The 12,048-nt window shown below is 37.8% G+C and overlaps 1 protein-coding gene across 2 annotated transcripts; it reads right to left on the bottom strand.

Moving 5' to 3' along the window:
* Positions 1-225: 225 nt before the first annotated feature.
* Positions 226-5,723, bottom strand: pkdccb (protein kinase domain containing, cytoplasmic b). Of its 2 annotated transcripts, none has more exons than XM_058398606.1 (7): positions 5,127-5,723; positions 4,138-4,254; positions 3,076-3,347; positions 2,553-2,632; positions 2,339-2,446; positions 1,288-1,464; positions 226-937 (listed from the first exon to the last, which is right to left on the bottom strand). In XM_058398606.1, the coding sequence occupies exons 1-7, from the start codon at positions 5,643-5,645 to the stop codon at positions 834-836; spliced, it is 1,377 nt and encodes a 458-aa protein (XP_058254589.1). In that variant the 5' UTR covers positions 5,646-5,723; the 3' UTR covers positions 226-833. The 2 variants fall into 2 exon arrangements, with proteins under 2 accessions (XP_058254589.1, XP_058254590.1); XM_058398607.1 differs by having other exon boundaries at positions 1,288-1,367.
* Between the last annotated feature and the right edge of the window lie 6,325 nt (positions 5,724-12,048).

The following is a 12,048-nucleotide window of genomic DNA, read 5'->3' as shown; positions in this document are numbered from 1 at the left end:
CGCAAGTGATTAATTAGTATGCACTGGAAAGGTTTTGTGTAAACTTTGCGGGGCACAGTATGCTGCTAGGCTCTCTATTGACAGGCTGACGGTAGAGTTGAGAAAAACAATGCAGTGACTGCTTTTGAAAGTGAAGAATATTAAGAACACACACGACTTTCTTATTAAAAATGAAATAACGAAACGAAGTTACAAAACAAACAGTTTTATTAATTTCTTTGAGCACAAACACATACTGCACAACATATTATTATATAAAATGTCAAATAACAGTAACTCTTTCTCAGAAAGAATCAATCTCATCCACCGGATGGAAACGTAGACTACAGGAAAAAATAAAAATGAACTGCAGTGATCGGTAAAGTGATCCTAAGCAGCTATTCAGTTCAAATAGCAGAACTATAACTCAGGTCCTACACACACAGCTGTAATTTCACTACTTTTTTCCTGCCTGTTGCAACACTGTGTTTAAGGCATACCAGCATGCAGCGCAACACCGCAGAACTGCTGGCTCCATTAACATCAAAGTAAATCTGTGTAAGAGCTTGTATTGAATAGGCTCAATATCCTTTCATTGGATTGTGCCATACAAACACAACGGCTAAGGGGAAAAAACAGAGGGCTGGGTGTTTCTTTTTGTGTAAGGAGAGGTAATTATACCTGAAGGGAAATCCTTTTAGACGCCTCTTGGCAGCGTGTTCGGCATTGGCAGGCAGATCAAACAGTCTTTTGAGTGTGATGCCTATAAATACATCTCGTTCATTCATTTCATAGTTTTCCTCCCCCTTCTCCCAGCATCTCGCTTTCTGTCTCGCTCTTTTTTCCGCCCCTCTTTAAAGAGTAGCTGCAGAGGCTTTGGCCGTCCTCACGTAGACCGTCGAGCTCACATCTGGAACCAGATGACTGAAGCCATTTCTGAACGAGGCGAGAAGTCGACCTGCAGACAAGTAAAGGCAAAGATTATATATATATGCTTAGGAACACACACTTAATAAAAATGTGCTTAGACAATTTGTTTTGATCATAATGAATAGTGGGAGCCGAAAGGCATTCAAACACATGTTGTATTCAAAAACTGAGCATAGAGATAAAATACAATATAAATGCTGACTTTAACAAGCTGAACATCACTCAGTATTACACTTAGAATGATGTGTAGTCCAGCATTGTGAGTCTAGGTGTAATTAAAATGCTTTTTTCAAAGCAGACCGTACATTTGGTTTGGGTTTCGCAGCAATGACTCACTGTGTAACTGTTATTCATTACTCATATGAGTAAAACGCTCACCTGTCCACGTCTTTTGGTCACTGACGGAGAAGCTGGTGCACTGTGGGTGAGAGTTGCAGATGTGGGCAGCTTCTGCAGCACTGTGCACAGACAACATGCATCCATGATTGTTGTAAGAAGGCCAGCATTTGTACTCCTTATTTCCAGATGTAGCCATGCCTTTCAATACAGCATAGTCTATGCAGAATAGAAGGAAACTATATCAGTTTTGAACAGGCCCTAAAAACCAGATCAGTGTATATAAAATCAGCAGATAGCTCACACTTTGACGCTCTCAGCAAGAGGTGTCAGAGTGTTATGTTACTTAAAGGCATTCCTTTAACTTCACATGAGACGTGGGAAAATATGAGACATAGTTAACTGTGTGTGTGTGTATGTGTGTGTGTTTTTAATAGCTTAAGGTTAAGGAGACGATGACAAATACCCCAGTTCTGTATGACTGACAAAAAGACAAAAAAATCTGCTTAACAAATTGCACAAGCGTTCAAAATGTGTCAAAATATGTTACGAGAGCTGTTGCAAACTTGTTCGGACATAACATTTTGAAGGCCTGGCTCTTTTTATGCCTCGGTGCTGCTGAAATCTGTCTATGTGGATGATTTATAGATGTCAAAGCTCATGTTCGGGGGTGGGTGGTGGAGTTGGGAGAGAAAGCGAGAATCCCAGCGTCCTGCAGGGGACATCACTATTTCACCAGAGCTTGAGGACAGATTAAGTTACATAGTTTCTTTTTATGACAGTTTGCACATCTGCTTGAAGGTGCTGTGTGAGTTATGGTTTTGACATTAAAATTAGCACACATCATAATCTTTGTTGCTTTAACAGTCTCCAGAAACGTATTCCCATTAAGCACCTGTGTTTGTCTTAAAAAAAAAGCTTAAGAAATTGTGCATTTCATTTTCACTACAAAAGTGTCTTGTAAAATCATAAAGAGAGAAAGAACTGTGTGTTTAATTCTAGCTGCAAGAAACTCGCCTTGCATGAGCCAACATGATTGAGTCTATAAAACAATGGATTGAAAAAAGGCTTTAATACTCTTAAATAGTCTTACCATTAATTGCAGATGAAGGCATGTATCCCAGATGTAGCCCAGATCTGTATACACCCAAGACTTCTTCAAAGGCTTCTAGTGTTTTGTTAACACTGTGTTTCAGTTCCCCTATGGCAAACACCGTTAGTGATACAATAGACTTAAATGAGTTATCCAGCTATAAAGACATGTTACTGTAATGACTGAAACCTACACACTAAGTGAGACTGCTTACCTGTTGCATTCATTATCTGATCCAAAAGAGGTTTCAGTACTGTTGGAGCCTGATGAGGCAGCAGATATATGAAGAAATATCTGGGGACAAACAGGAGAGACAATCCTTAATAATAAAGTTCTGCATAGTACAGCATACTACATAGCATAGTAAAATACACAATAAGCTATCCAAACAATATTTGCAGTTAAAGCTCAGCAAAAGAGTTAATCAGAACAAGCATGCTGGGCTGGTAGCATTTATGTTTATGGCATTTAGCAGACGCCTTTCAAGAGCAACATACATCTATCTCTTTTCATACAACTGAAGGTTAAGGGTCTTGCTCAAGTGGCAGCTTGGTGATCCTGGGATTTAAACTTACAATCAGTATTCAAGCATCTGAACCACTGAGCTTCCATTTCCCTATGTGGTAGGGAATGTCAGTTATGAAGCTCCCAGGCACACCAACCTTGGCAGCTGTTTATAAAGCAAACTCTATAATATCCAGCAATGACCATGAACAATGAATGTGGCCCACACTCACCTGTAAGCATTATAGAGGTTCCTCATCTCGTTGAGGCCTTCACATATGCCACTGCTTGAGCACTGGAAGGTGAAGTTGCGTAAAGGAAATTGCAAAACGCAATCTGAACTTGTCCTGCATTGTGTCTCAGTTACAATGGCATCATCCAGATCGGTTAGCTTGAGCTCACCAGATACCATGATGAACTGACGAGGCTGGAAGTCCAGCAAGGCCACAGAGCCCAGAGGAGAAAGTGACAGATAGTGAAGAAGTCTGACCAGGCCAAGACACACCTGCAGCGTGGAGAAATGGAAGGTTATATAAGAACATTAACAAATCACAAATCAGACAATATAACCAGCATTACAGTTAAGCATGCAGACATCTGTTTCCACTAAACAGATAATCATATGTCTGTGATAAGTGAGACATGGTGAGACAAAGCTGTAAAATATATGCAGCAAAATAATCACAGTGCTGGAATTGACAACTTGACAACTTGTAAGATAAATCTGCATTTCTGTAATCATAACCATGTCCGGGAGCAAAAGAGCAGCTATATGAGCTACATGACTATTTGATAAGCTTGTAGGGAGAAACAAATATATTGTCAATCTTTTGTATTTTCACAATGAAGGAGCTGAACACTGTAATATCAGACTATGTATTACTACCAGTTCAGTACATTCACTGTACACACTTTCAATTCTATAACCCCTCCAGGTAGAACCATTTCTCTTGAAAACCTATTAAAAAATCAAAGTGTGCCGGCACTCTGCACCTGCCTCTGGTAAGCCATGTACTTCAATAAACCACTTCTCCTTTCCTGGAGCCGGTTATCAGATCCTCCCTCTGCACCACAAACAACCAGATACTTCTCAGTTTCAGAGCTAGCCAAGATATTTGAGACGGACATCTGTCCCTCAGAGTATTTGATCAGGCTCAGATGGTTTGGAGATAGAACCAGAGAATTTTCATCCACCCCCTGCCCCAGGTATGCCCTGTGGGGGGCTGTGGGTGGGGAAACTCCTGATTAACACTCAACAGGAGGTAGGGGGGAGGTGGTCAATTCGAGGTTCTTACCCGAAAGCGCTCTTCCCAGGGGCTCTGCAGGAGCTGAATCATCTGCACTGGGGTTCCCTGCTCCAGCACTGCTGTGATGCCACCCACCAGGGCACTGTCCTGGCACTGACCTTTCAGCTGTAACCACAAAACAATCGATTACCACAGGACGGTATTTTAATTGTACAACTTAAATTAGCAGTACACAGGCTTTAGTAAGATAAAATTTCTAAAACTGGAATGGTTATCTTTAAAAGCAGAAAACTGATCAGTTAAAGGCTGTGAAGTTGCTATTTTTTTCTGTCTGGTACTTGGTTAAAAAAACAAGTAATGTATTGTAGATATTAACAGGCGTAAATGTGTTTTCTGTATGTTAACGCATGCTGTCCTTTAGGTTATCGCACAAACAAGTTTTGAAGTGTTTTATTCCTCTCCAGGTTTAATTGAGTCAGTGACACGTCATGCTTTTTAACCAGTTGCGGTTATTAATTAGTTATAACATACTTTATAACAGCCACAAAAAAACTATTCCTTTATGAGTCCCTTTTTCTCTTTCTTTCTGTTTAAAAAAAAAAGAGCCAACTTTTCATGTTATTGAAAAGCTGACACTGGAGACTCCATCAGTAAATGTTTTTATAAACATCTCCTTACAGAAAACGTCACTATACTATTTTAATTTTGTTTCTGACAAATAGCAACACTTTCATATGACAGTTTTATCTGTTTGTTGTTAGTTTTAGATGATGTAAAGCGGCTGTAAACGAGCTGTTAGAATAAAGAGCCGTGCTTTTACACACTTCTTGTCATCAAAATCCTCTGAATAATTTGATCAGACACAAGGCTGTGGTACATAAAAAAAGGTTATAAAAGCGTAATGTGTTTTATTATAGGTAAGGTAGAATGATACACTCCCTTTAGCAGCAGATCTATCAGTAATAAACATTTCTTATCCCTGACAGTTAATCTGCTACGCCTAATTAACCTAATTACTGTTTATAAATGTATTGTACCTGTACAATATTAGGGTGCTGTAGTCTCTGCAGCAGGATGATCTCTTTTCTTAGTTTGAAAGACACGAGGTCCTGGCAGCCTTGTGGATCCCTGAAATCCTCCAAGCAAGATCTCATGTCTGTCCCCTGATTGTTCACGGTTTTCAAAGCAACTTCTAAACCCTGGGCTAAAACGACTTTTAACACCGTTTTTGTGTAACCGGCGCCAAGAAAATCCACAACTGTCAAGCTGCTCAGATCACTGCATCCGATCTCCGATCCCAAAGCCTCCAAAGTTGTATTTTGTGCAAAAGTCGACTGTGATCGATTATTTAAGTTGTAAAACCGAGCGATCTCCTGCTGTCTCTCTCCGATCTGCTGGAGCAGGGCACTGCGCAGTGGGGTTAAGTCCGTGTTCAGAGCTGTATCCCCAAAATTCCTCCTGAGACCAAAGTGCCATTTCTTCATAACAGCCGTCAAGCAAACGATCATCAAAGCCAGACAGAAAAGGATGAAACATTGTTTTCTCGTGGAAGACATGACCAGTGGATAGTTATTCGCGCTCTATAGTCAGGGCTAGGATTTGCCCTACTCTGTACGCTCATGCTTCTCGGTCCGGTAGCTGTGTGTTTACTGTGGGCTGGTCATGTAGCCCCTCATTGTAGCTGTAGATTAGGGAAACGCCCAGTGGGCGTGGTTGTCGTCGTTGTTCGCCCCTCCCACGGCGAGGACATGTGCCAGCACAAATACAGCGCACGTGCCCAAAACCATGCTGTTTATTTTGTTTTAATCAGTCATCTCGCAGTTTACATCACACACATCTGCATATGCACAGACTGTAAAATGTAAACATTGTTATTCTGCATTGCTCAAACACAAAGGTAAACACCTCTAATCCATGCAAGATTTAGATCGAATTCTTTAAATCGTTTGTTTAACTTAACTAAGTTAATGAGAGTGTCATTTTTTGATTCTGTCCGTATCAGATATTAAAATGTAAATGGATTATACGTGTTTAAAAAAAAGGCTAAAATAGTATTTCGGAAATAATAATGCAAAATGATTCTACCTGGTTTCTTCCTATTATCTCTTATTAATAATGGAAATTCATTCTGAGCCACTAAGACACATTATGATCATATATGCTTTTCAGGTAGATTTTATTTTTATGAATGTATTATACAGTATTTGTTCTAAGATACATATACAGTAAATATATAAAATCGAAATAAAATCTGAACTTATTGTTTGACATAGAAATGTAATCACAAAACATCTACCAATACTAAATAAATTAACAAACACAATGCCTGTTTCTATACAACCACCCAAACACGTCTTACGAGTCTGCTAGCTGACCTTCAGTCACCAGTTACACTGGAAAGGTCAGTTAATTACATGTAGAGAGATAATGTCTATACATACAGTATTTTAATGCTAAAGTTATCTGGTGTTATCCACAGTATTAGCTTTTATACATTGTAAGTACAGTAGATCATCTCCTGTTCACCACACTTCAAGCTGTTTTCTGTAAGAATGGAATTAGAACAGGGATATTGCTTTACCAAAGCTGACTATGTTGCATTTATAATGTGCTCATCCAGGATGATGATTGGCTGGCAGAGTGAACCTTATAAATCAAGTTTTTGGTGATAGACCTTGTATTATTATTATTATTATTATTATTATTATTATTAGTAGTAGTAGTAGTAGTAGTAGTAGTAGTAGTATTATTACATTTTTCTTTCAATATTACACAAAAAACCTAAATAAAATGAAAAAGAAATAGCAGAAGAGGCGTCTCTAAAACCAAAATGCTAGAAATGATAGAGAGAAACATATCATAATAAGATCACAACATTTAGATTGATATTAGCTATGTATTTATGTACTTAATAAATGTGTTATTAAAAAACATATGGTATTGATTCATTAGTTTACTACAACTAGGCAGATTTACATCAGCATATGTGCTACATATTTTTTAGTAGCCTCACTTGATAATCACACCAGCCATTCAGGAACAATGTCTATTTCCACAGTTGACGGAGTTTAAAAAAGCAATGTTATTGCCATTAATTTCTTCATTTCTATCTTTCTTCATTAATTCATTCATTCAATCATTCATTTATATTCAGTAACTGTGGTGAATGTGGGAACAATAAACATGAGGCAGGAGAACACTGTGGATGGGAAACCAGTTTGTCTTATAACACCATGTACACACACGTTCTTTTACATCTAGGGGCAATTTAAAGTAGCTAATCCACTGGCATGGGTTTAGTAGGTGAAAGGAAACCTAGAACCTAGGTTCTTTCCTAGAAGGTATTCCCTTTAAAATTTAATATAGTAAAACTTTTTTTTTACTATCATTTTAATGCCATGGTTTTTTTCACAGTAGATACCATGGTCTGAAAGAGTGAGTGTTTAATGTTACACGTAGACAGAATAACTGAGTAAACTGTTCATTTTGCATTTGTATATGCTCCCATGTTGACCACCAGCACGTCAGCATCCCAAATTCATATGCAAGTGACACAACATATGATATTTTGTTTAGAATTGTGTTAGTTATCATTACTTTTTTATGTTTTTAGTATGTACATATATGAGTTGTATTAAAGTATTAGATTTTGAGCCATGGTATAATAAGAACCCTAGAAATACCTAGTAATGTCTTCTCTCTGTCTAATGAGCTGTATGTATACCCCTGTTACCCAATGTGATGCCTGATCCTGATACTGTTCTACTTCTGTCACCCCCATGGCCCCTTTGGTAACATGCTGTTAACTACGCAAAACATATTTAGCATGCATGCATGAGCAGAAACACGCCCACACAGACTTGTACACTTAGTACAACAAGGCATACTCCTTGATATAATTATGCCAGCTATGAATACTGTATTGTCAGAAACTGGATGCGATGATCTAATTTAGAATGAAGGGCAAATATTTTACACTCCATTTTACTATTATTAGCATGCATGCTATTACTTGTCTGTAACTCGTCTCACATGAAAGTGATTCTTTTGGGCCTACAGTGCAACATCAGTGCATTAAGCACAGACAGACAGTTTTATAGGGCCATTGTGAGTAATGACAATGACTTACCTCTTCATCTTCTTGGTCTTATGAGAGCAGAAATGCTTTATGATATCATTAATATCCATGGCTTTAACAATGTCATATTCCAGACACATGCGTATCAGGTGACTTTAGTCTCTTCTGTCCCACACTTAACAGCAAGCAGTCAAGCTAAATTTACCTTTCTGATTGAGCATTACTGAGAGTCTTTTGTTTGTGCTATCGCTGTCTTCTTCTGGTATTGTATGTGGATTTGAACTGAAGTAATTATTATGTGTCAGAATTTGATCTTTATTTTTTCTCCACTGCCTGGGCCATTGTGTTTGTGTGTAAGAAAATGACTTATGTGCGTAATCAGTGTTTCAGATGCAGCATATATATCAGTAGCCAGCGTTTCAGAGAGACTAGCTACTGAAACCCACTGGCTAAATATTCTGTACACTAATCCCACATATATGAGTAAGTATGAAAAAGGTCTATGACCTGTCCTTGAGTCAAATAGGTGTAGAAGAGTTTCTTTCCTACGTTTTGTGTTGCAACATGGACTAGATAATCTCCCAAGGATATAAGTATTTGCACTTCCCCAAAACAGTTTATGACTAAGACTCAGCTTTCTGCTGCAATGAATAATCTCATAAGGACACTGTAGACGTGGACCTTTAAGAACAGAAATAAATCATGTTCAGCCCAGGACTCCCATTCCCGAGATTCTTATAGCAAACTGCCTTTCAAAACATATAATAACTGCATAATGACTAAAATCCCAGGGTATGGTGTCACCCAAATGAGAATGTGCTCCATTTTGAGTCTGGTTCTTCTCAAAGATTCTTCTATACTTTATCTCAGGGAATTTTTCTTTGCCACTGTCATGTCTGGATTCTTGAATCTATATCCAGATTTTTTTTAAAGCTGCTTAGTAACAATGTCTATTGTTAAAAGCTGTACCCAAATGAAACTGAATTGAATTGCAGCAATTTACTCTTTGATATCAAAGCCCATTTCTGTACTTGAAGCACACTCTCTACAATCAATGGTAGCCATTAGAGTTTGATGATACATCTGCATGCCATGCAATTACATACGAGCATTAAAGTACTCAAAGTAAAGTAAATGTTGAAGTGCATTTTATTCCAAATAAAGCTCAGCTAATGCATTTTCATGTGCCCTGAATGTGCAGACACAAAAACTTAACAGCAAATAAACAGCATGTCCAATCAAGGTAATATAGCTCCTTTTTGTATTAAGATTCATTTACAAAGTCTGATGTTTCAGAATGAATGAATTCCACACTCAATATTTAGCTAGTTAGATACTTATATGACAACCAGCCAACTTGTCAAAATCCAGTGTGACTTTTCATACAGAGCAATTGGACACTAACCAGTCACAGGTGTGTGGAAGCTCATGTTTGCAGAAGAGGACTTTTCTTTGAGTGTGCTTTGCTGACCCGTGATGCAGAAATTGAAAAAGATGCATTGACTGGATTCATGTGTCTTGGAAAAAGCAGGCACTTGTGTTCATCCTTACCATTGGCAGCGGTTGTGTGATAGGAAAGAGCTAGCTAGTGGGTGGGATATGGCAGCTGCCCAAATGGGGAGAAAAATGGGGAAAAAGGAAATAAATGAAACGGCTGGAGCCATCATTGTTAGTGTCAACAGTACCCTCGGGTGGTAAAATTCCTGGCATTAACTGGCCTACTGCTACACTGTGGTATCAGCTAAATCGTGCATTGAACATTGCCTTTTGTGATCCTTTTATAGCTACGGTTCATACTCACTTTGACAGACTTCACCAGGATAATGCATCATGACAAAATGCAGGTGTCATCACTAAATAGTTCCTGGAACACGTCAGTGGGTTTTCATGGGCTCATTGGTCTGCATTGTCCTTGCATCTCGAGTCTATTGAGCAGCTTTAAAAATGATGTGGAAAGAGGTGTTTGCAGCCATGTAGTATTTCCACACGGTACAGCATTTATGCACAATTTATATGAGCATCTTGTAGAATCCATTCTGAAGATGGTACAACATGGTAATATAGATGTGTAATGATTTGAAATATCTATGTGAAATATTAATATCTACTAAAATGTATACATTTAGGGTTTTTTATCCAAACCTAGAATAAACCTAGTATTTCTTCTGATCCACATGCCAAATCTTGCTTTGTGAGCCTTCTTAACAAACCATCCATTTGTTTTAAACAGCTACTGGTCAAAATAAGCATGTATGAAACGTGTGTGCTAAACAAACCACAAAAATATATTAAATAAGACTTTTATTGTCAATCTGTCAAACTACACATGCTTCTCCTGAGATACCAGTGCTCCTGATTGGTTCTGCTCTCCAGACCTGCCTGACCCATCCTGATGCCCTACTGTTTGTTTTTACTCTCATTACTTGGAGGTTGTTCAGTGCTGCTGAGGATATGCCACATGGACAACATGGAGATACATGGGATTGTTGTGAATGGTATCACTTAGAAACCATGGATATGGCTTTGTGACTGCAATTGCCGCAAACAGTTTAGCATTCAAGTCACCATCAATGAACACCTGAAAAATTCAAAAATATAGACTTCATGTTAAAGCTAGAATGACAAAATAGTATGTTCAGATATGCTTAAAGTATATAGTACATATATATTTTGACCATATAGTACACAGTTATAGTAGGGAAATGATTTATAATCGCACTATCCAGTGTCACCAAGATAAGGATGGGCTTCCTTTTGAGTTTCCTTTCAAAACGTCATATCATTACAGAGATTTTTTATATTTAAGATGTATATTTTCTATCATGAGCTTATATTTCTGTAAAGCTGCTTTGTGACAATGTCTATTGTTAAAAGTGTACAAATTGAACTGAACTGAATTTTATGATGAGTGTCACTGCATCTGAAATGAATATTAATATTATTAATACAAGTTATTACACACTACAATACACAGTAAAACTTTACATTCCTTCCTCTGGGAAAATTAAACTGAGTCAGACATTAAACTTTGGTGTTATTTCTAATTGAGATGCACTATGCACTAGGGCTTTAAATAAACCCTTTTGTTACACACTGGAAGAAAGATGTCAGTGGAAATTACCATGGGTAGCAGTTGAGAAACACCCTTGATTCGGAGCAGACAGATCGCAGCAGCAAGCTGCAGCAGGGCTGAAAATATGTTACATAATAGAAAAGGCCCCTGGTTAATTTGCTGTCTGGCAGCTGATGGCTTAAGTAGCATAGTGTAGAACTGGGATGAGGTAGAGTGAGATTATTAACTTTTAAGGGAACAATGATGACAGTGTTTAATGAATTGAAAATGACGGTGTTGATGATTTAAAAAAGCCCACTCTTAATCAATTACAAAAATGTAGTAGATTAAAATCCTTGCATATAGCATATTCATATAGCATATTTATTTATTGCTTCATGGTCATGTGCTCACTGCTATCTGTGTAAAATATAATGCTGTAAAGCTCCAAGCTTATATTTATTAAAAATATCGATAGTGTGCTCATTTTTAGCACTATAGAAATTTTTGCATCAAAATGCCGTGCTGTATCATTACTGAGCACTTTATTAGGAACGCCTGTACACCTGCTCATTCATGCAATTATCCAATTAAATAATCATGTTACAGCAGCTGAGTGCATAATGTCATGGAGATGCAGGTCAACAATGTCAGTTCATTTTCATATCAAACATCAGAATTGGGAATCTCTTTTTTTTTTTTTTTTTTGACCGTGACAGCTTTGTTAGTGCCAGATGGTCAGGTTCAAGCATTTTATACAGTGTCCTGCAAAATACAATAGGCCATTAATTTATACAAACTTATTTCTTCTCTTTAACTCCAATTGTCA

Source organism: Hemibagrus wyckioides, linkage group LG09 (genome assembly GCF_019097595.1).
Source record: "Hemibagrus wyckioides isolate EC202008001 linkage group LG09, SWU_Hwy_1.0, whole genome shotgun sequence".
Classification (NCBI taxonomy): domain Eukaryota; kingdom Metazoa; phylum Chordata; class Actinopteri; order Siluriformes; family Bagridae; genus Hemibagrus; species Hemibagrus wyckioides.
Note: the sequence above shows the minus strand (reverse complement) of the source record. Positions and strands in the feature narration are given on the sequence as shown.